Source organism: Pseudopodoces humilis, chromosome 1 (assembly GCF_049639895.1).
Source record: "Pseudopodoces humilis isolate 2021_Gansu_Grassland_sample_001 chromosome 1, ASM4963989v1, whole genome shotgun sequence".
Lineage (NCBI taxonomy): Eukaryota > Metazoa > Chordata > Aves > Passeriformes > Paridae > Pseudopodoces > Pseudopodoces humilis.
Window position 1 is genome coordinate 5,325,638 of NC_142200.1, and position 25,554 is coordinate 5,351,191.

The 25,554-nt window shown below is 39.5% G+C and overlaps 1 protein-coding gene across 1 annotated transcript in view; it reads left to right on the top strand.

Moving 5' to 3' along the window:
• FAM135B (family with sequence similarity 135 member B) overlaps nt 1-25,554 on the top strand; it is a 245,759-nt gene that overhangs the window by 131,080 nt on the left and 89,125 nt on the right. Inside the window, exon 5 of the mRNA XM_005516890.3 lies at nt 18,362-18,441. Within this exon, the coding sequence (XP_005516947.2) occupies nt 18,362-18,441 (80 nt within the window). The remainder of the gene's footprint in view (nt 1-18,361; nt 18,442-25,554) is intronic.

A 25,554-nucleotide genomic window follows, 5' to 3' on the forward strand; every position in this document is an offset into this window, starting at 1 on the left:
GATGATAAATCACTAAAACAATGTTTACTTCTTGGGCTGAAACTGAGTGCAGAAAGAAACTGCACATCTTCTTTGTTGTTTCTGTGCTGAGGAAGACTGTGGTCATACTCATCCTAGAGTCAGGGAACCTTTCATGCTGGAAGGGAACTTCTGTGGTCTTCAGCCCAGTACCTGCTTAAAGCAGGATTACTGAATTCAGACCAAATTACTCTGGCCATGTCCAGTCCCATATCTTGAAAACTTCAAAGACAGAGATTCCTCAGACTCTGGACAACAAATTTCAGAGCTTGAGTATAATCAAAGGATTTTACTTTTTTGTTTGCAAGAATCAGGTCTAGCTGTTCTCCCAAGAGCTTTTCCTGTATTTAAAGACAAGATTTGCTGCTGGTGGTCACTCCATGCTCTCTCTAGGGATATACACAGTGTGGATGAGCCATGGAATGGTTTGGGTTGGAAGGGACCTTAAAGACCTAGTTCCAAACCACCTATGTAACAATATTATAACAAATTCCAAATACAGGTAACTTCAGCTTCCTCTAGTAGTTGTTGTTTGCAGAGTGCTTTGGAGAGGGTTAAAAACACCATAGTCACCCTCTCATAAAAACTTGGAGAATAAATTCTCATTTCCTAAAAAATTGCATGCAAGAAACACAGTGGGGTTTTTTTAAGCATTTCATAGTTATTTTATTACCAGACCTTCTCATTCACTAATGTCTGGGACTCTCTCTTGTTTAGAATAATTGCCCTGACTCAGTCTGTGCTGATGCCATGTTTCTGGTTTGTTCTAGTTAAGACCAGGGCTTTAAAACTGTGTCACTTCACTTGTTCTTAAGTAACAAAATGTTGTAGCACATGCACATAAATCTTTTCACAAGCCTGAGGGCTTAGGCTTACTTCCACGATTTACACATACAGAGCTGAGTGATTCCCAGCAGCAGACATGGGTCCATCTGTAACTCCCTGAGTTAGGAACACTAGTCAACATCTCAGGTATAGCTGTGTATAAATATAAATCATGTGAGGTGAGATCGAAGCCACTTTCTGACATAATTCACTCAGAAAGTCATCAAAGCAACAATGCAAATGTCACTTGAAATGGGGTGATATTTGCTTTCCTCAGAGGAGACAGTATGTACATGTTAAGGGGCAAAGGTTTAATTTTTGGCTGGTCAAATTCAACATTTAGCCCAATGTAGGTTTGTTTTTGTTTTGTTTTGTTTTTTCTTGTGTTACATAAGGGCCTGTGAAGAACACACTTCCTTTCCACTCCTCTATTACTGATTAACAACAGTGAATTCTTTAATAAGTGAATGGAACCTGGATTTAGAATTTTTATTTTTATTTTATTTTTTTATTTTTTACTGTTACATATTTAATTATTTTTGAAGCTTTGGGGTACAATCAACCATGGTTTTCATAGCAACCATGAGCATTCAAAGATTAATTATAAATAGTACAAGACTTTCTTCAAATTGCCTCACTCCAGGAGAGTTTGTTTTTAAAAGAAAGGGGAAGGATGGGCATATAAAACATAGACATTACCAAAGACTCAACTAGAAACCCTTTAGTTGCAAACATGTACATAAACATGCATATAAACACACCAGGTGACAAGTTTTTTTTTTAAAAAAAATCTATTCTGTATGATATTTTTATATGATATTCATCCCTAACATCTGAGTAGCCCTCAGTAGTGGTAGATGAAGAAAAAAACCCCACACCAGTATTTTCTCTCATTGCTATGTCCTTGATGCACATTATTTTCAGAGAGGAGGCATTGCCTAATGTCCAGGAGACACGGTTAAGCTCTATTTCCTTGTCCCATATTTGAAGCAATGCTGTCCCTTGGCAATACTGTTCATACACTTCATTGCACTTTTGTAAGCTGCATTTTAATATAACTATTCCAAGCTGAAATACAGGATCTGACTGTTGCTATTTGTTGGAATGAGTAGTGAATCTGGGAAATTACTTGAGGTGGGCTTGAACAACCTTTTAGCTCATCAACTATTATCTACAGACACGGGAGTAGTAATAATATATCAGAAGATTGCTCTCTATAGGGTACAATTACAAATGCTCAGATGCTGTGATAGTAGAAAATATAACTGTCTATGGGAAAGGTTTGTTTTGACTTTCATTTATCAAATAACTTTGTATTCAGCTTAAAATATCCCAAAGTCTAATTTTCAGAATGGAAAACTTTACACAATCTCTTGATCAGATCCTTTTAAGATGGCTTGTGCTGTCAACTCAAAATAATTACTCTTTTTTAGACATGTAATCCTTTAGAGTTTCCTTGCTATATTAACTGGTTTTGGAGCTGTTTAATTCTATGGATGCAATTAAGCTATATGGTGTATATGCTGCAGACAGGGTGCACTCAAGATGCAATAAAAAAAAGCAGTTGTCCTTTGTCCTTGCATTATTGGAGTTCAGTATATTGTGTGTCTGGATGGGAAGATCTCTTTTAGCACTTTAATTACTTAATGTGCTTGCTGCAGCAAAAGTATATTAACAAACACAAATCAATTTCTCCCATCAATCCACTTCCACTTTGTTATGGTGGAACATTAAGTCATTTGTGGGGATAACATCTGCCAATAAAAGGTATTACAAATAAAATGCAGCTGAAAAATGAACTGCTGTTTAGTAATCTCTAGTTCCTGTTTGGCTGTGCATGATAACACTTTACAAGGATGTCTTGCAACAAATGAGAAGCCAATTTATAATGTGATTTTTTGGAGTGGTGTCTGCAACGAAAACCCACCACAAATACTTGAGAAAGCTGTGGATTTTTAATTTATTTTGTGATTTTTTTGGTTGACCCGTTTAAAGTAATCTCTTTGGTTTAGATATTTCCAGGACTCACATGTCCTCCTCACAGGATGAGTTTTGTGAAGCAGTAGAAAGAGATAAGTTGATGCAACAGACCCACTAGAGCTTGAAGAAAGGACTGGGTGTGAAGATTCTCAGAGAGGAGCAGCCCTGGGTAGTTCAGTCACTCAAAACTTTTTAAAGTATAAAGAAAGAGTGCTAAATCATAGAAGAGTTTGGGTTTGGGACCTTCAAGCTCATCTTTTCCCAACTGCCCTCCCATGGGCAGGGACACATTTCACTATCCCAGGTTGCTCCAAGCCCTGTCCAACCTGGCCTTGGACATTTCCAGGGACGGGACATCCACAGCTTCTCTGGACAACCTGTGCCAGAGTCTCACCAGCCTCTGAGTAAAGTATTTCTTCATAACACCTAACCTAAACCTCTCCTCTTCAGTTTAAAATCCAGTATCCTGTCACTATCTGCTGGTGTATAAAATCTCTCACTCTCTTATAAGCCCCCTTTAGGTACTGGAAGGCTGCAGTAGGGTCTCCTGGAGCTTTTTCTTCACAAGGCTGAACAATTTCTCATCTTGCCAGTAAAAAGACATTAAAATTTCTCCCTGTTCTCAGGTCCTAATGCTTCCCTTCTTGGAATAAATGCTGGATTATTCTTGATCTGCTGCTCTGCTTGAGGACTCTGCAGAACTTAGTTGATGGTCAAGCCCATTAGGATGGTCCAATTTCAAGATTAGCATGGTGTCAGATAATATCCTTTATTTTTCAAGATTCTCTGCTAGCCAAATTAGCAAGGTACAAAATCCACTGAGTTCAGGCACTGAAAATCCTGTAAAAACTAAGGAGAGTAGAGAAACTGTTAAAGGGAGCCAGTGAGACTTTCATTCTCCAAGGTAGATGGCAAATCCATAAATGACCTGGCCAGATTGACTGAACCCTCAGCATGCTGGCTGAGGACTCTGAGCTGAGTGGACATGTCAGGAGGGACCTGGGCAGGCTGGAACAGCAGGCAACAGCAACTGTGTGAAGTTTGACAAACACATGTGCAGGGTCCTAGCCCTGGGATGACATAACCAAAGATCTGAGCTCTGAGGAATGACAGAAGGAGATCTCTTCTGACTGAAGGTTTCATCTCCCTGGAGAGAAGAAGGCTCTTCCAGTTATTCCAGGGTAACTACAAAGAGGATGCACTGTCTCTTCATGAGGAGCCTCTTGGAGAAGACAAAGGGCAATTTACACTAGGAAAGGTTTCATCCCTTATAAGAATGAAAGCTTTTACAGGGAGAATAATCATTCACTAGAACAACCTCAAGGGTTGGTAGAGTCCCCATCTCTGGAGGTTTTCTAGGTGTGACTGGTCTAGACAAGGCTGCTGGATGATCTCCTCCTGTCTTCCATTCCCATGAAAGGCTGAATTGGATTATCTTTTGAGGTCACTTCCATTCTAGGCTATTCTATGACTCTGTGACTCTATGAAGAGCATTTTTCTGTGGATCCTGGTGGAAGATAAATGTGGGTTTCACTTCTAGCTGTTTTGGAAATCAGCCCTCCTCATACCAAGAGCAGTTTTGCAAGCAACTTGGAGGTTTTACTGCTGCAAAAATAAGTGGCTGCAAACTCTTGGTGTTTCCAGGATTTGGTGGCAGCTCAGGTGGACACATCATCATTTGTCTCTACTACTGTGTTGTTCAGTATTGCTCTGATTCTATTTTTTTGTCTGTGAATAATTTCTTCTGGGACAAAATTTCTGAAAAACAAGGTTTTATGAATTCTTACATTATTAATATTAGTATTTTTAGGATTAGCTCAAAAATGGGATCAGATCTTGAGCAGAGGGGACAGATTCATGACACAATTGGGAATGAAAACTCTTTTCACCTCTCTGTATAGATTTTCTGTAAAGAACTGAGGACACATATTGACAAAAACATTTTGAAGGGGTTTCAGTGTAGTTGTTAGTGCTGAATCCATTCAGCAGAAAAAGAGATTTCCATCTCTAGAGCTGTCAGGTTTGTGCCAGCACTGTGTGTGCTTTCAGAAGAGAGTATTCATCTTTCTTGGTAGAGGGGGAAGTGTCCCTTCAATGCTGCCAGAACTTCAATGAGAAACATAGGTGAATTTTGGTAAGATCACACATTTAGGAATGAGTTTTGTTTCTGTGGAGTGAGTGGGCAGGCAGAGTTGACCCATTTCTTGAGAAAGGTTAGGAAAGAAAGTGTGATGCAGACATTGTATCGATCTGTCTCTTGAGGGAAGCTGAAGGGAAAGTGCAGGTGCTGAAGAAGGGACAGCAGGGAGTGGCTCTGTGGGGAGAGCCCAAGGCTGCACCATGCCTGGCACACATGGGGCAAGGAGCTGGAAGAGCTGGGAATGAAGGAGTAAAGTTGAGACTGGGAAAAAGGCAGGGAGAGGAGTCAGGAATCAAAGAATGTGGCTGGCTGAGCCTCAATAAAAAGGAGTCAATGCAGGGAAAGTGTTTTATTTTTGTTTGTCATCAGCCTACTCTGCTTTTAAATATAAATAAATAATTTTCCCCAAACCATGTCTGTTTTCCCTGTGATGGTAAGTGGTAAGTGCTCTCTCTACCATTATCTTGAGCCAAGAACATTTTTTGTTTTCCTCTCTCCCACTGTTCTTTTGAGGCAGGGGAGTGAGGGAGCTGGCAGCTGACCAAGGTCAACCCAGAACACTCAGATCCATCTCCAGGTGTGCATTCTCTGACCAAAGCTGAGGGATGGTAGAAGTCCTGTGTTTTTCCTGCATCTCTAACTGTCACTTCAGCTGTAATATCTCCTATATTTTTTCTGATTTCTATATTGTTCTATTAGTTCTAATAAGGCTGCAATCTCTCTTTGTCACTAGTGTTTCCTGTTCTGCCTCCAACAGTTCCTTTAGCACTTGATCAGAGATGCCTTCTGTAGGTAGCCATGTCTTGTATCATCCAATTTAAACTGTAAAGCAGACATCTGAATCTGGTTATTGTACTGTTGCTGTTGTAATCTTTCTTCATTTTCTTTTAATTCTCTTACCGCTTTCTTAATTCTTTGTAGTTGTTGTTCCAACCAGCTTACAGTCTCTAAGACCTCATTACTTCTGTTCACCAATTCTTGTATCTGTGCTACCAGTTTTTCTGTTTCTTTGTCAGAGGTTGCAAATTCTTGATCATTTTGTTCTTTTCCTAATAAAAAATATTGTATTCATCAGTCCACTATTTGATTTCTGCTTGCAAAAATTCTACCTCGTATTCTCTAAGCATTCCAGAAATCTTTGATGTTATTCCCAAGTTTTAACTATTCTTCTAATTCCTTAATTTCATGCACCCCATTAAATTTTCTTTTTAACAGCTGATTTATCTGTCAATTGCCACAGTTTTTCAAGCTGTTTTTCAAGAACTGGAATTTGCTTTCTTAGATATGCAGGCTCCAATAATTACTTAGCTAAGTCCTGGTTTCTATGCAGTTTTTCTCCATGTTCTACATCCTATTTTATAATTTGAGAGGGCAAGTTCAAATGATCCTTTCCTGCCTGACAGCAAAGCTCTAATTTTTCCTTTGCTAAAAATTCTGCTTTCAGTCCTAGAAGGTAATTATAACAGGAGCAGAGGTGTTACAGTTTTGTGGTACATCACTTTCTTTTCTTATGGATTTGTACAGGCTGTGTGAAACATCAAAAAAAAAAGATGTTTTGTACAAACATGTAGTTTTTGCTCCACTTTCTATTCTGACACTGGAAAGTGTCCACATTTCCTAGCTGTTCTTGGAGTGTTTTTTTGGGTTTTTTTTCCAATTCTGTTCTGAGGTCTTTAGTCTTTCAGAATAGGAAATGCTACTTGTTTGTTTGGTTTCCAGTTTATTTGCTACATGTATGACACAGACATGTCAATCTCTGTTTACATCTTGCAGGGGTTATCCTCATTAATAAATCTGTCTGTCTGAACCTTGTTATGAGAAGAAATGACCTTTGTAATTCCTTTCTCTTTAATGTGAGAACATTGAGTTGTAATGAGTGCTAGGAATCAGATTCCAAAAGAGAACAGGATCAAATTCCTCTCTGAAACCCCAGAGACACCATTGGAAATGGCTGTGAGTGTTCAAGGAGTGTCTGGATGATGCTCTCAGTCATGTGGATTAGTTTTAGTTAGTCCTACGAGACACTTGGGCTCAATGATTGCTTGGACCCAGTGATGGGTCCCTTCCAACTTGAGATATTTTATGATTCTGTTAGTTGAATGAAAAAAACATACTCCCCTCAAAATACCCCAGAACAAATTAGGCTGTGCTTACGGCAGAATCCACTGAAGCAGTGTCTTTATACTTCTGAAAAAAAATTAAAAAAATTAAAAATCTAGTTTTCTGATAAACCTTAAAAATAAGGTTTACTGACCTTAAGAATTGAGCTGGACCCAGATAGAAATGCTGAATTTTGTATTTCTCTTTGCCGTGTTACTGATCAGCCACCCCTGGTCTCAGTTTCCCACAGCTCTGCATTCCCCTGGGAATGTTCTGTGTGCTACCTCCAGATGCTCCCACCTTGCACCTGAGGCACCTGAGCAGAGCAGAGGTCTGACATGTGGGGTCAGTGCTGTGAAGGAGGGCCTGTAACCCCAAATTGCTTTGGGACAGAGGTGGCAGTGAGTGTGAATTCCCCTCAGGTTCCAGCAGACGTCAGGCCTTAGTGGAAGCAGTTTCCAATTTCAGTAAGGGAAAGCAGCTCCTCTTGCTCTGAAGGCTGAAATTGAGTCCAGTGGTGGCAGATCAATAACAGAGCAATGGCTGGCTGTGATCATGGACCTGGAGACCATCCTGCAGCTGTGAGAGGTACAGGCATGGCCAAGAGACAAAACAAGGCTGAGACCACACAACTTCTCCACACAATTTCCACCTCAGGAAGTGCTCAGCCTGTGTGAGACCTCCTGGTATTTGAGCTGACCAATTCAGGGACAGAATTTAGGGATCTGCTGGATGGACTAAGTGAAGTGACTTGTCCTGGGATTGTGATTCACTGTGTCAGGTCACACTGCAACTCCACTTTGCTCATTCCCCTAAACCTCCTCCCTTTGGAATCTGGTTCAGGGCCAATGGCTACAAGATATTCAGCTTTTGTATTCATTTGGGATTAGAAAATGATCAGGCTGTGAATAAAGTGAAAGTCTCTCCTTGGTCTGCTGGATTAGACATTGTGTCCCCCGTAATTTGCACCACTGTTTAAATGTGTCTTTGGCTCTCAACCTTCTGAGAAGTTCTCAGATGTGAAAAAAATAAAAAATAAAAATGGTACAATTTTTTAAAGCAACAGCTTCTGGGAAGCCTTTTCATGCCTATCATTTTTATTTTCCTCTTGTTTCCAGGAATGGGATAGAAAACAAAAATGTAGTGTAAATAACCACATCTCCAAACCTGTTTACCCATTTCACTCTACAAGCATTACAGAAGCACTTTAGAAATCTCATGAGAGGTGATGTTTGCTTTGTTCTACTAAAAAAAAAAATAAAAAAAAAGTAATATAAAGGTTTGAATTGATCTCCAGGAATATTCAGCTCAATTTATATCTATTAAATAATTTTTATATTTTCTTGATTGCACCCAGAACAGGTGAAGGTTAATTCTCTCTCTCTCAGATAATCAGAATGTAAGTTGTTCCAGGTGTTTCAGTTAGAGAAGCACAAAACCTCTCATCTTTAGCTCTTCATATAAGAACAGATTGGAAAAGGTTACTACTTGACTGTGAGACTAAATTAAACTATGTTTTCAAGGTTTCCTATTGCTTTTGAGACAAGAATATAAGTGCTCATATACTTATGGGGTCCTAATTTTTCTGCCCTTTCCTTTCACTGCCTTTCTTTTCCAACAATAAAGCACATTTCTATCATTTTACTCTTTGTTCGCCATTCTATTGCCCACTCCTCTTCACCCTTACCTTGCTATGGTGAATGAAAGGAAAGTAAAGGGCAAATTGCTTTAAAAGTATGAATATGGGACTAAATAAAAGACAGCATTGCTACCTTGATGAGTATAAAGGGGCAAGAGCCCCTGAGGTGAGCATAAAAGGAGGTGTAAAGAGAGCTGGTCGGTGTAATTGTCAGAGAGCTGCAGGGTTTCATGGGCTGGAGATTTTATGGCTTGTGGGATTGCAAGTTTCTGCAGAGGAGAGATGATCTGATGAAACTACAAGAAGCTGGATGTATATAAAAATGATGAAGGTTGTGGCTTACCTGGATCCAAATGAAATCCTTGCCTGAAAAGCATTGAGTGCCAAGTGCAGGCTCTCCTTCAGTGATGCACTGAAATACTTTTGTGGACACTGAGGCTTATCTGCCAGAAGTTGGGTATATTTTTTCCACATTATGCCCAGAGCACTCTGTTCTTGGGAGCTCCCAGCCCTAAATCCTGGACTCAGGATATAAGCATCCATGTTTGATCCGGGGATATGCTGAGCACCTTCTGAAGATATTGAGAACCCATGAGTACTGTTTGCTTGGATGAGAAGGAATCACATCAAGCACTTCTCAAGCCTGCAGAACTAGGCAGCATCTGGTTTTAAAACAGGATTTAATATCATAATAAGAATAAAAAAAAAATAAAAAAGGGTTTTCATGTATTTACAACTGAACAATTTCATCTTATCTGCATGATGTAGATCCTGGTAGGTGAAAGTTTGCTTTCATAGACCCACTGTGTCTTTTACTGAGAGACCAGTTCTTTACTGCACTCCAAGGAGGGTATGGCTCACTCTCCTCACACTATTAATTTTAGACCTACCTTCATCAAAAGTTAAAGAGCCTGAGAATAAAACTGGGATGAGAATTGTAGAAACTGGATGTGATAAATGGACTCTGGACTGGAGCACTGCAGCTGTGTTTGACTGACCTGCCCTGGAACAGCAGCTCTGGACATCACAGAGGGACAGACCTGTCACTGTGTGTGCAAGACTGAGGGTTGGGAAAAGACTTCCTCTCCTGCCTCTAACAGACTCCAAAGTGAGTGTAAGATTCCTGGGCTGTCCGAGGTGTTCTTCCTATTTCCAGAAAGGTGAGAAGAAAATGCTAATAGTGGTGATGACTTCTGTGAACAGCCACCTCCTACCTGCTGTTAGCTGCTGTGTCTCACACTCACTCCCTTTTTTTCTGGGCTATTCTAGAGCCTGCCAAAAGCTTGAGGTAGAGTTAGGTCAGAAAAGCTTCTTGAAATAATATTTAATTGAGAAATGTCTGGACTTCTAGATGTGTCTGAAATATTTTGTGGTCATATTGTAGGGCTTCCTCATGTATATGGTATTGCACATTGAGCTTGCTTCTATAGCAATGTGGTCATTTTTCTGATATGCTCCACAGTCTGATTTATCTGTCTGTTTTCAATCTTAGGTGTAAAATTATCACCTTTTCCCATGGTCTTCTGTTTAAATAGCCAAAGAACCTGCCCAAATATTTATATACAAAAAAGGGTTGGATTTATATGGTACACTTCTGTGTGACTCATGCACTTTAGAGTTCCATCAAATATTATTGTCTCTGTTATATGTAACCTAACGTATTATCATCACAAACAAGGAAAAGTCTCCATTGTTTTATGCAAACTTACAGAATTTTTGTGGCTATACCTCTGACTTGTTTCACAAAAGGGGAGAAATAAACAAAGGTCTGATTGCCTCCTTTGCCCTGGTTTTCTCCACAATGGGTATTGCTTTTCAGTTTTTACTTTTTCAACAGGAAGCTAACCAGATAGAAAACTTTATTTTGAAGCTTTTGTCCTCAGTGTTTGTAAACAAAGTAATAGTGTGCTTGGCAGATTATAGATTACTCTTTTTTTTTTTTTTCTGGGAATCAGCCTGGATCGCCACACTATCTTGCATAAACTTCTGGAATATCTATCAGGAAGCCCTCAGATGGTAACACACCTGGCAAAGCTCTGGTGGGGATCATCAGCACAGGACAGAAAAGCCTCTTAATGTTGCTAGAGAGAGAATGAGTTTTTTTACATCTGAAGACCTTGAGTTTAAAGCCCATGAAGTTAAGCCTTGCAATGAGACTCGAGCTCTCCTATATTCCTGTTTTCATGAAGAAATCCATCTTTTTCCTCTCCTGTAAGGCTTTTTTTCACTGACTCTCAAAACAGTGTGCTGCAGTACTTGGCTCCCTGGAAGCAGTAATTCAGTGGAGAAGATTTGCTGATATCCAGGGGTTCCTGGTGGACAGCTCCAACACTGGTCTGAGGAGCAGCTGGAACTCCAGGCTGGCTCATCATGCCCAGCACACAGCTTGTTTGTTATCTGTATTTATTAGCTTAAGGGTTGTTTATTTAAATGCAGCTTAACCTGGGATGAAATTTTAAGCCTTGGAGCTGTTCAGGTATAATTCAAAGTTGGTGGAATTTGAATCTGGCTCCTGTGACACTGTTACTGAGCCAAAGGTTTTGATTTCCTTGCTGCAGGAATGATCAGGAAGGAGCAGTCTGGTCTGTCAGTGCTCCTGGAGGGAGTGATCTGGTTTGGTGGAGTGATGTATCAATATTATCTTACAAATGGCTTCTCTCAAACCAGCCAACCCCTCTTAACCTGAGTTTCACAGAGTCATTACAAGTCAGTCACAGGGGAAGACAAGTAGACTTGCACTGCCAGATGAGAGCTGAGATACTCTGGTATTAATCTGGGAGGAGGAAGGAAAGGAAGGATGGAGTCCAAAGCATCAATAACAGGACTGGTACCACCCTGCTCTCTGTTGGTTTTGATGTAGATCCTCTAGAATTAGGTACTGCCTTGTGCTATGATTAGTTCACTAGAGATGATGTGATGAGTTATCTGTAGCAAAACCATTTTATTATCCTACCATTAGGAGAGGAGGTCTGAGCAACTTGGTGTCAGGAGACTGAGAGGTGTCAGCAGCTCTGCCCCGTGCAGGGGGAGCCAAGGGCAGGGGGGTCACCCAGCACATCTGTCAGCACAGCCAGGCTCCTGAGGGAGGCTCCAAAGCCAGCCAGGGAGCTGAACCAGTGCAGGTCAGCAGGGCTTACTGTGTGTCCAGCCACAGGAAAACAAAGCCACACAAATGGTTTAATTTTAATGATCAGAAATTCACAAATAGCCAGTGAAGATGGGGATGGCAAATTCATTGCTACTAGAGTGACCCATGCAGTTTATCTTGCTAGAGAAGAGACTTTATACATTGCCTGCATAAATAACATTGTCCTGCAAATAAAAAGGACCCATGTCTTATAAATCATTTGGAAATTTATTGAGCTTCCCCAAAAAACAAATTGGCTTTTTGATTGCTGCTTCTGGTAGAAGCTCTTTTGATTTTCTTATTTTTTTACACAGTCTTGCTCCTTTGCCAGCTAGATTTTTGCCAGCATTGTCATAGTTTTTATGTCTAAACTGGATTTATTCATGGGCAGTTTATATGTGTTTGTTCTTGTGCCAATGTTGTACTTTCTTGAACAGTCTTCTTTCTTCTCAGTCTTCTTTCTTCCTGATTATTTTCCTCCTAATATATTTATAGGTGGAGAGGAGGTCTGATTGCTCTGTTTTGCTGAGTTAAGTGTACCAAGTTGCTTTAGTTCTTAAAATCCGCTTGCTGTTTCTTTCACAGTGCTTGTACCACATTAGCTGGCAATTCTCTATGCTCTCTCTACTTTACTGAAGTCTAAATAAGTTTTTCTGCACTACTCTTCCCTTTAAAAAGGGGAAAAAAATCCCACAAACCAGATGTTTACTCAAAAGGAAGTACTACCTAGCCTAATGAGCCAGACTCAGTCTAATTGCAGTAAAACAGGAGTTGTACTGCAGTTTCTCATTTACACCCTAATTATTCTTAAAATCTACTGTAAACACTTATGTATTTCTGTGGCCACACTCAGGGAGCCAGGTGATGTTCATTCCACATCCTTTGCAAAATGACTGTTCAGCTTCTGCTCTTCAGCAGCCCTTCTGTAACTTTATGGATTTCTTGGATTTGTATTATATTGTGTTGTCAAGGATCCAATTCACATGCCACTTCTACCAAGGTTCTCTAAGAAAAATAGCTTGTTATTTTTGGAGACAATATCCCATTTATCATTACTGTCAGCTCCACACCACTACCAGGGAATGCTTTCCTACACATTTGTGGTGGGGGACCTCCTGTAACTATTTTGATGGCCTTTGAAATGTCTGCCTCAGTCTGATTCTCTTTTAAGGATAGATTTTGATCTCCACATCATGTTCTGTTCTTTGTAGTTTTTATGTTCATGCTTCATGTAATTTTGGAGAGGGCCATACAGCTGGGAAGAGATGAAGTTGTCTGTAGGATTTGTCCCCAAGCCTGGAATTCAGAGAGTGGTAATTAACCAAAGAGGGAGAAGCCATGTCCCTGCAATTGTCCCCACCCAGGCAGCATCCCCTGCTCAAGGCTCTGCTGCTGCAGGGGCCACACAGCAAATGTTCCTCTCAGGTGACAACAGATGATGCAGACTCTAGGAGGGCTCAGGAGACAAAACTGATCCCTCTTTATCTTTAGGAGATTGGAAGAGCCTGGGGAGGATGATCAGACTATAAGGCTACTCTTTGATGAGAGTATTTAGAGCCAGCTGAAGATTCACTTTGTTTTGTATGGTCAGGTGTACCTGTTGGTTCTCAGCATGATTTGTGTCATTTGTAGCTCAGAGTGCCTCACTGGAACAGATGAGTGCTCTTAGCACCCCAAAAAAACATTTCCTTCTGCTACCCTGTTAGAATCATAGAATGGTTTGGGTTGGAAGGGACCTTCAAGGTCTTCTCATTCCAACCCCTTGCAAGGGCAGGAACACCTTCCACAATCACAGGTTGTTCAGGGGCTTGAACATTTCAAGGGATGAGGCAGCCACAGCTTCTCTGGGCAACCTGTGCCAGGGCCTCACCATCCTCTAAGTAAAGAATTTTTTCCTAATATCTGACTGAAATATATTCTGTTTGAGTTTGAAGCCACTCATCCTTGTCCTGTCCCTTAGCAGGGACTGAGGACAGTATTCAGCCACCCAACAGAGTGGGCTTTTGTGGAGGCACTGAAAAATGTTTTATTTATCCTCAAAATAACATGGCTTCATTTTATGTGTTGGTCTCAGTGTCACTGAGCCTGGTACAACAAAGAGGTGGGGACAGTGGGATGGGGAAGTGGAGACATGTATCTGTATTTGCTGCTGAAGAAATTGTGTGGGGCTCTGCATCTTGCAGTTTATTTCATAACATATTTGATTTCCTGTATTTTGATTGGGAAGCCCCTCCTCACAATGCACAAGCTATCGGATGAGTAACATCCAGCTTCACACTGTGGGAGCAAGAACCTTCATATTTTTGGTTTTGCTTGCTTATAAAGTCACTCTTTGGCAATTCCTCCCTGCTTACAAAGACTTAGAGGAAGCTTTGAGGAGGAATGGGTAATGTTTGCCCATCTAATGATTGAAAAATTCATATGTGGCTTAAAAATAGGAAAAAATACCCCCAACAACCAGCAACCACACAACAGGTAATGGGCTTTATTCAGTTTCCTGTACAGAGGTTGCTTATTTTAATTGGACAATAAGCATTCTTACGAGACTCAAATAAGGATGTCCTTGGGCTTTTCTGTCTACCCAAGGTGAAGCTGTTGTTTGCTTATATACTGCTTGTGATATTTATCTCCTTTATTTACCTCCTCTGGAGCTGTTAACATTTTTCTGAAAGTACCACTGAAAATATTTTCAGGAAAAGTATTAATATTTTAGAGTAATAAACTGATAAACTGATAAATTGTGAACACTAGTATTTTTAAGTCAGTCTACCAATTTGAGCCCTTAACATTTTCACTACCCTGTGTGCTTTTTACCATGAATATCCCCAGGGTGTTGGGGGGATCTGAGATCCTCTACATCTCTGTCCTCCGCCATTAATCCAACCAAGCACCTTGAGGTGCAAGTCTTGGCAATGCACTCATATGCACAACTGAACCAACAACAGGACATTTAGAAGCCTCTTGTGTCTTCTGACTAGAAGACCATTCTCTTCTTTGGGAAGAATGTATCTAATTCCATGATGATTTATACCAGAATTCCTTTATGCCATTGCATTATGAAGGCCAGGCTTTTAGGCATTTAGTGCCAAACAATCCACAATAAATCATTTATTAATAACTGTTAATTGCCATTTTTAAAATTAAGAACTAAAACATGCTTGGTCACCTAAGAAACATGAGTTACATTTTTGGCTGCAATCCTTAATGGTGCCGAACTTGACAGTCTCTGGATTCTCTTTATATCTGAACCTTCAGCCTCAGAGTTTGACCTTAGTCTGAGAGTTCCTTAGGTTCCTATGACTTTGCTATGCATTTTTTACTTTGACCAGGTCAGTTTGGTGGGTACCCAGGTAGACAACTACTTGTGACCCCTGCAACAGCTCTGGCATCCAAATGAATTTACCAAAATTTAGGGCATGAATTGGGAAAAGTTTAAATAAGATGAAGACCTATTTCTTTTATGTGCTTGTGCCTAGTCCATTCAGCAAAGGACATCATGAATGTTGGAACTAACCTTGTTATGAAGCCACCAGTACTGAGGTATCTTCATGTGCTTTTGATATCCAAGGCAGGATTATCTGGGCAATGAGGAAATAAAGGTCTGCCCAGCATCCTCCAGGAGCTGAATATCTCCAAGGCTGCTGAGAGTTTTGACTGAATGGCCATCATTTCCCAGAAAGGATTTGGATGTCCCACCCCTGGAAGTGTTCAGGGACAGGCTGGATGGAGCTCTAGTGGAAGGTGTCCCTGCCCCTGGCAGGGGGTGGAATGAGATGGGCTTTAATGTCCCTTTCAAAATAATTCCATGATTCCATGGTTCCAATATATGAAAGTGTCACCCTAGGCACCTCTGTAAAATCTCCCCAGCTTTAGGTGACTTAATCAGAAGCAGCAGCCAAGCCATTGGAAATCAGTTTCCTACTGGAAGTATTTAGGGCTGTTTGGGGTGTTCCTGAACATGAGACACACAATGAGGGAATTGCCATAGTGTGGCAGGAGGTACCCAGTTAGATATTCCCTGAAGGAACTGCAGCCTGTGGAAACACCTGCACTGGAGCAGGGAATGTGTGAAGAGGAGGGAGCAGCTGAGAGGTGCTTTTATGGACTGACACTAACTCCCATCTCCATCCCCCTGAGCTCCTTGGGAGGAAAGGAGTCTAAATTACTGAAGCCAAGCCTGGGAGAAGGGAGTGGGCTGGAGAGAGGTTTTATTTTAATGTCTGGGTTTGTTTCTAACTACCCAATTGTGAATGAATTAAATTAATTTTCCAGAAGTTGAATCAATTTTTCCAGTGGCAGTAACTGGTAAGCTATCTCCCTGTCTTTATCCCATACTATTTTTCAGCCTATTTTCTCCTGCTGTTCTGTTGATGAGGGGGAGGGAGAGTGGATGTGGTTGGGAATTTGGCTGTTAGCCAAGGATAACCCACCACAATTTTGAGCAGAAAAAATCTAAAAAGAAGTGGCCAGACAGTTACAGAATATTATTATTTGGAGCTGATCCAGTGGAATGAGCACGTGGTAAATCTCAAATATCTGCATATGGAGGAGTGTCCTCTTACACTAATGTGTAATACCACTTTAATACCCTGTTACAGGTTTTTGGAAGTTATTAGATTTTATGAGTAGTCCCCACAGAGTATTTTTGTTAGTAAAAAATTATATTGCATAAAACTATAATGAAAATTCAAAGAGTCTTAAGACATCATTCTTGTACTTGCTTTAGAAAAAAATCAGGATCAATACCATCAATTAAAAACTCCTGCACAGTGAAAGAACAGCATAATGGAGAAAAAGATCAAGCAGCTTAGATTTGGTTGCTGTTATGTTTAACTAGATGCTGTGTGTATTTATAATATGAGCTGCTTTTATTTTCTTTTCTGAGAACTAACATGTAAACAGAGACTTTTCATGCCCAAGATCTTGACTGAATCAGATACCTAGGAATGTTAAGGTTGTGCTGGGATTATATCCCAGTTGGGAAGGAGCTGCCAGCTGAAGCAGGTAGAGTTACATGGGCTTTCAGCTGTGAAGGACATGGAACAATTGCTTCTGGAGTGGTGCTTTAGTTTTGCTTTGTTTTGTTTTCTTCCCATCAAACTCTTCTCTTCAACAATTAACCTCAGAAAGACAGTCTAGTTCATTCACTATTACACACTTAGCAAAGATTTTATTGGTAATTGTGTCAGATGTTAATACAGGAGTTCACAGACAATTTGGTGTTTTCATAAAGTTGCAGAATGGTTCAGGTTGGAAAAGACTTCTGCATTTAGAGGCTAGGACAAAAGTCAGGCCAAAACTATCTGCAAATACTAGTGAGTTAAAGGAATTTATAAACAAAGAGACCAAAGGAGAGAAAATACAGAGAGAGACTGGCACCAACATGGTGTTACAGTGGGAGGTCTGCAAAGAGGTGGAGGTAGCCTGAATTACAAAATCCTGGATTGGGACTGTACTGAACACTGCCTCATATGCCTCATCCATGGGAGTGGTGATGAAGGAAGACTAGGATGAGTTTTTCCCTGTTTAGACTGAGCTCATATTTTGGGGACTGGAACAGGCTCCCCAGGGAAGTGGTTCCAGCACCAAACCTGCCAGAGTTCAAGAAGAGTTTAGACAATTCTCTGAGACATGGAGGGACTTTTGGGGTCAACTGTGCAGGGCCAGAAGTTGGCCTTGATGATCCTTGTGGTTCTCTTCTAATTCAGGATATTCTATGATTCTATGTATAACTTAAACCAGTGAAATTGCTGATGTTTTCTTTTTCTTTCTTCCTTCACCTGATGCAGGGATCCCCTATGGGATAGAAAACAACCAGAATACAGCTGGTTTAGATATGATTAACAGAATCACAGAATGGCAGGGACCACAGTGGGCCATCTGATCCAACCTCCCTGCTCAAGCAGGGTCACCCCAGGGTCACATGGCACAGGATTGTGTCCAGACTGTTCTGAAATATTTCCACTGAAGGAGACTCCACACCTTCTCTGGGCAAATGATTAATGCTAACACTTTCTTGATAAAGTAGAATCAACATGGAGCAGCAGAGTGATAACTACTATGCATAATTTGAATGTTCTTAGATGTGAGATTAGCACTTCTGTTGTCTTTACACTGAAGTTTTTTGTTGCTTGTTTTTGTTACGGGTTTTTTTTTGGTTTTTTGTTTGTTTGCTTTGTATTACATTTTTTGTCACTCCTTGTCTGATCCTGGGGCCTTTTATCATGGATGTTTCTCCTTTTCCTACAGGGGGCCAAGTGCTTTTCACAATCTTTATTCATTATTCACACTTTTATTCACACCATTGTGTCCACTCTGCCTGGTGTAAAATAGAATGGGCCAGATTCAACCCACTTTAATTAAAGCTAAAAAGCAGAAGAGAAGATCCTGAGCATGCTTGTTCTCTTAAGCCTGTTCTCTTATGCCTGTTCTCTCTTTTGAGTGCAGATGCCCAGGATGTGCTCTCAGAATTTTATGTTGGATCAAGAGGTCACTTCTCTAGCAGTGTGTAATTTTCATTCTTTCTCTCCAGGTATTACCAGATAAGAGCTGGACTGAAGATCCCATCCAGGATTCCCCACAGGCTGTTTGCCACGATTGCAGGACAGACAGGTAAGCATATTATTATTAATGAATAATTCCCAGAGGAATGTGAATGGCTGCAAGTGGGGTAGGATGGAGACTCTGTGTGGGGAACAGGTGAGCCTGGATTGGGATCAGGCTGGTTTTTCCTAATGATCAGTAGTTGCTCATCTCTGTTTGGGTAAGGATTTGTGTGTGGTATTTGACTTGTATCTTCCAGAAAAGCAGAGGAAATTCTCACCATCTGATTTGAAAGTATGTCTCTTATAAGTGGCTCCTTGCTGACAGTTTTCCAGTTTAATATTACTTATGTATTTAAGGTTTTCTTTTTTTTTCTTTTTTTCTTAAATAAATAAATATAAAAAAAATATTGTTCATTTTGGGAGTCTGGTTCAATTAAAATGCAAAAGTATTAGACAAGTTTTATAAAACACAAATGGTTATACCAAAACCTGAGAAAATCGCCTAAAAAAAATCCCAAACTCAAAAGCTGAATAAAGAGATTTCCTTGGAACATCAATGAATATATAAATAATTTAATCTAGGTTTGGAAAAACATCTTGTTGTGTAAAATCCTCAAGGAAGAAACAATGTTATTTTACAACATATTCCAGTGTAATTTTCCCTTGGCATATCCAGAATCTCCTGGAGTTCCTTTGATATCTGGAAATGTCCTCAAGTTACAGCAGTTTCTGGCATATGTAGTTTTATACTAATGAAATAACCTCCTGTGAAGGCAGCTAGAATTTTCCTTGGGGCAAAAAAAAAAAACCTCAATAACAAACAATAAAAAAGCCAAACTACTCCTGTTCAGGATAATCTATATTTTATATTTACTTTTTTTTACAAAATAGTATTTTCTTCTCTCTCATACATCTTCAGCACTGAGAAATAGTGAAGATTCTTTCACTCTTCTGGAAACAATTCACGTAGACACACGGGCAGGGGAGAGGTGAGGCTGGCAGTGCAGTTACAGGATTAACAGCTGACTTTCATGGTGATAATACAATCCAACTGGGCTGTAATAGCTTTATAGGGCTAACATCAAGACAAGGGATATTTAAGCCATTAAGGCTTTAAACAGTTTCTCCTTGGCTATCTTTGCAAGTACTTCCTAATTGATTTCATAGATCTGCAAGAGAGCATTATTTAATGGGACTGAACTTAAAGTTACACAGGCCATAGTGTGGGTTTTTTTCGTGCCACTGATCTCTCAGTATGTGGACAGCTGGGGTAGGGCTAATTCAATTGCTGTGCATGTCTCAATAAGACACTCCTGTTAAAATAGCATTACAACAAAACAAGGGTGATATAAAATTGTGAGTAAACTCCTACCTCACCACCAAGAGTGACTATAAAATAAGTGGAATTCATGAGTTTGGTTTAAAGGAAGTATTTTTAATCTTTCCCTTATCGGGTTCGTAGGATCTGTGAAAACTGAGAATATATTTTGGAAATGATTATGCAAATTCATAAAGTAAAATCTGTGAATATATGCAGTAATAAAATATATAAAATATGTAAGTATATAAAATAAATAAGAGGCAGTATTTATCTTCCAGTGCACATGGCTTTTTATTTTTATTAAACGTACAGGATTTACAATAAAACCTTGGGAACTGACAGCATTAGCAGTGTTTACTTCCCACTAAATGTTTTCAGCAACAGAGGCAAAAATCCCCATAGTTTGCAATAATTCAGCAGAGGGAAAGCTGAAGTTGATACTAGGTGGTCCCTTGGTGGTGACCAGGTGTGCAGGAAGAACTCCATCCATGGCACAGGACTGACAGGTTGTACAGGGAGCACTTACTACATGGTGCACAGTTTATCCATATCCTGGGTAAAATTTAGGAATTTAGGAAGAGAATGGGCTGTGTGGCTCAGTCAAATCACAGGAGAGCTGTGCTGGAGCCCAGGAGCCCCTGTGGTGTGGTCACTTATGTCCCCAGTGCTGACCATTAGCTTGTGTTGACTCAGGGTGCATGAACAGGAATATGCTGTGAACATAAAAATATTCATAAAAACACACATTTCATTCATACTCCCAAGCATTTTTAGCAAGGTGTGTTTCTCTAAAGACAAGACAAGACTGGTATCTGGGGGCTTTGCACAGAAACATGCAATCATAAAATTTGGAAAAGACGTCCAAGATCAAGTCCAACCTTTGGGCTGAACACCACCTTGCCCACTAAACCATACAGTGGAGTGACACTTCTTGTTCTTTGAACACTTCTAGGGATGGTGACTCCACCACTTCCCCTGGGAGCCTGTAATACTTACCCACTCTTTCAAGGAAGAATTTTTTTTTCCTTATATTCAACCTGAAATTTCCCTTTGTCCTATCACAAGTTGTTTGGGAGATTAGACTGACCCTCACCTCCTTTCAGGTTGTTGTAGAGAGTGATGAAGTCTCCCCTGAGTCTTCTTTTCTCCAGACTAAACCACTCCAGCTCTCTCATCTGCTCCTCACAGGACTTATGTTCCAGATTATGCTCCTCATTTTTTAGTAATGAAAAAAGAGAGAGGGAATGAGGCTTGTGCAGTCTTTAGTTGCTGTCATGTAGATTTTGTACCCTGTGAAATTCAGTTTCCTGTTTGGGGAAAGGATTCATAGAAGTAATGATCCTATGGTCATTCATTGATTTCCAGGCTACAGGTACAAGCTGAAATACTGCAGGAGATATATGTATTTTAAACTTTTTTTTTTTTTTGTTCTTAAGCACACAAGGTCATTCCTCAAAACACTGGGAGAAAGAGCAGTGCTCAGAAACAGGATTAGCTGTTTCATCTTGATGTTCCACACTATATGAAAGAGGGGAAAATGCAGACCAGAACAGTACAGAAGGGGACAAGTTAAAGAAGATGGTATGCATGGGATAAATATTGGCAGCATTACTGCCAACAGAGACTCAGAGGGTGAATTGCAACATTGAAGATGCCTGATAAACCCAGTCTCAGAAAGAATATGAATTTTCATCTCCTCAGCTGTGTTTTGCAGTAGTCTGCACACCACTTGAATGCATTGCACTACTGAAATAGAATTATTCTTTAACAGTGAAAGCTGAAATTGGTTTTTTTGTAAGTTTTCAACCCACCATGCCTCACTCCCATGCACTGCAACCAGCAATATTCATTTGCTACCAGTTTGCCTACTTGTTTACCTTACAGGCCAAGGAAATGCTTTGCTGGGTGAACATTAAGAAAAAAAAATAAACAATTCTTGATACTCCAAATAGACAAATATTTTAGAAAACTTGACCTGAAAATGTAATTACAAATAATACGAGGTATTTAAGAAAAATTATCACTGGCTGTGCTAATCTTTATTAGACCATAGAAGTCTTCCATCTAATTTTAGTAAATTAAATTGGGTTATTGTTTAAAAGTTCAGAAGCCAAGGACAGCCAAGGAATGTGGTTCTTTCTTAATTTTTCTCATGGGAGGCAAGATACAATATTTCATAAAATATATCATAAAAGTTAAGATACAATATTTCTTCCAGACAAGTCAAGAAAAAGTAGCTGTGACTGACATTACACATTAACTCTTTATTGGTGATGCAAAACTGTGTACCCACAATTTTATGTTTTTTCATAAAATGGAATTCCTGACTTTAGATGACAAGAAGAAGCACAATTTCAATTGTGGTATGCAAAGAAGAAATAAAATAGTAGGAGTATCAGAAAATCGTGGAATCATAGAAAATGTGTCCCACCATTACCCTAATACATTAAAGTCCACCACTAACCCATGTCCCTAAAAAAAAGAACACTGCTGTAACATCTGTCTAAACTGTACAAGTTCATGATAACCCACAATGAATTATTTTTCCTAGAAATTAAATTATTTAAATAACATTAAGGCTGTGGCTACCTGTCACCTAAGACATACTTTGAAGGCTTATTCACATTTCTGATCTCCATAATTAAGTGTTTGTGCCTGTTTTTAATAAACAAGCAGTGATCTTAATGTATTCATAAATGTTTGACTATCTCAGAGCAGTTCCCAGTGAAGGAATTCTGCTTCGATTATTAAAGAGAAGCCTTTTCTTGTAAATGGCTTCTTAATGCAGTCAAAACAAACAGTTGCAGTTAGTTGCTCATTAGACTAAGGAGAAACAGCACTGTGACTTGCAGAACAGTATGAAATTGCAGTCATTAGTTTCAATAACTTCTTGAAAGGTAATTTCTTCCTCCATTAAGTGAAGGTAAGGCTACTGTTTTTGAAGTATGAAGAAAAGGGGTAGAAATTTATGCTTTAGCAAACACATGGGTTTATTTTCAAAGCTTATTAAAAGTAATCTGAATATAAACAGGAATTTAATATATAAAATAAATATAAATAATATTATAAAATTATAAATTTTATATACACAAATATATATAAAATAAAATAAATATATAAAAATAAATTATATATATTAAATATAATATAAAATAAAGCATATAAATGCAAATTATATCCAGAGGGCACACCACTGTGAGAGGAGGTGTTTTGGAGATGAGTTGTCTTAGAAAACTTCAGCTGTGAGGTCATAAGACATGAGCCCATCCCTGGAAACATTCAAGACCAGATTGGATGTGGGCATGGTCTGGTGGAAGCTGTCTTTGACCATGGCAGGGAAGTTGGAATGAGATGATCTTTAAGGTCCCTTCTAGCCCAAATCATTCTATAATTCTATGATCAGACATTTTAAGACTTGTTAATTCAAAATCTAAACATAACTAATTCCATGATATTCCTAGAGCGAGGGAGAAAGAAACAGAAAGAAAAGTGATACTTCTGTGTGCATGTCTTGATCATCTTCCAGTCAAGGCCTTTCATAAATGCCTCAAAAATGGAAGCTGAAAAGTATTTGTGGCTACAAGATCCATTGTAGATCCTCAGCTAAGTTGGAAACCCTCAATTCCCCCCTCCAGAAGCTGGAAATGGAGTCAGTCCCACAGTGCTGGAGACGCTGAACAGCATCCAACCCAAAACTGAGACCTGATCAGTGGAGAAAGCCAAAACAGGAAGGGTCTGCAAGCACCAACACACACCACAAGTCTCTTCCCCTGGACAGCCAGTCTGAAACACAAAATTTCAACAACATCAGTGGCCACCTGAAGGCCTGGCTGGGACAGAATCCAGCTGTTGATATATAGAGAGCCAACACAGTACTTCTGGTGCTTGGGGCCAAGGCTGAACTTCACCTTTGGGGTTAAATTGGCCATGCAGCTGCTTCAGACCTACCACTCCAGTATGAACTGGCCTTCACAGAGCTCTCTTTTCTTCCAGGTTCACTTATGTGCCTTCAATTTCCCCACACAGTGATTTTTTCTGTCTTCATTCTGATGTAAATTTCAGTCTTGAAATTCCTTTAAATTCCAGCACTTCTCTAAACATCGGCGAGTCCCTTACACAGGTTCAGTAGGTAAATTGCACCCAGACAACGGTTTCCTAGTATCCTGCATTGATGAAAAACTATATGCCATTGTAATATCCCATGCTTTACTCAGAGATTTTTGCCACCTGAATTAATATTTGGAATACATATATGGAGTGGCAGCTATGGAGCTATATAAACACAGCAAATTAGTATTTGCTCACACAAGTTTCTGAAGAACAGAATTCTTTTCAGATATGAATTCTCTAACTAAACAAGGATTTTAGGGAACTGGCAATGAGTTTAGAAACAGAAATAAACACTCTAAAAAACATAGATTCTGTTTATTTTAACAAGGCATTAAGCATTTAAGAAAGAAAACATTCTGCTGATCCCAAGAAGAACAATTATTCCATCATCTCAATTTCTCATGTCTGAGAAATGAACCTTGGTTTACAGAACAAATCTGTGATAAGAGACTGTATTTATGTTAGGATCCTTTGTACAAGGAAATTAATGGGACATCTTGCTTTTTATCATCACTGAATCTGTGCATGGGTAGAGAAGCAGTTTTATATAATTCTTTCCATGAGGCTAATTGAAAATGTCAAAAGGCAAGGTTAAGATAGAGGATTCCTCTCAGAAATGCACAGCTTTAATCAAAAGTCACACTGAGGGAGAAAACATCGTGAACTTTTTGATCAAGCAATTTTAAAATTATGGTGTCTCCTTTAGAAATATAACATCTCCATTTATTCTAAATATAAATATGCTAAACATAATATTTCAAAATTAAAACAAGTCTCTTCAAACATTTCAATATGAAAATGATTATTCATTGAATGAGTTCATGCCTGAAAAATGTTGTCTTTGCACTTTACAAGTAGGCTTATTTTAGCCCTGGAGGGTCTGCATGAGTGTTCCTCTGCCAAAGAATGTGTATTTTCAACCTTCAGCAAGTGGGTTTTCAAACTTCCTTTAAAGAGGATTTGCAACTCAGTACATGAGGATAAATGCAGCATATTCAACCCTGCTTTGTTGATTTTAGAACCTAAATTTTCAGAAGTCACTGTTTATTAGTATTGGTTCCATCTTTATTTTTTGCACAGTCTGGAACACTAAAGTTTCAATAGAAAGGTACTTGAAACCGGGGTGTCAAAATGGGCAAACTAAATAACAAATCACATCCCCTGGCTCAAGTGGGAGGCATCCCCTTTGTGCTATTGTTTGTTAACAGGGAGAAAAGAGGAGCTCCCACCTCACTGCTTCATACAATTGAGGTCCATGGAACCAGATTCCTTTGTGGAGCCTTCCTACCTTCCATCAGATCAGCACTCCTGCCCAGCTTGGTGTCATCTGCTCTTCTCTGCTGTCATCTTTCTGTTTGTCTAAAAGCTCTTTTTACATTCTTTAGTTAGTTAAACTCCTACAAGAATGGGACAGACATCTTTGTTGAAGGCTGTGAATCACACCCTATTAAGAATCAAACCCTATTAAGAGATGACCTTCTATTTATGCAGATAATGCATAGAGGGTGTGAGGGCTTATATGAAGGAGCATGCAGCATGTCTGGAGCTGTTAGGGGAGTTCTCCAGAAACAAAATCATTTAGCATGATTACATTCTCATTTATCTCTGTCTCTTCATGTCTTACTTTCATATTTAGCAGGTAATTCTGCAATAAAGAATTTGCTACGTAACCAAGGTGATAAATATAAAGTGTCAGCATCATCTGAAATGAAAGATTTTGGGGTCTAGTAGCAACTAAATTATTATGGT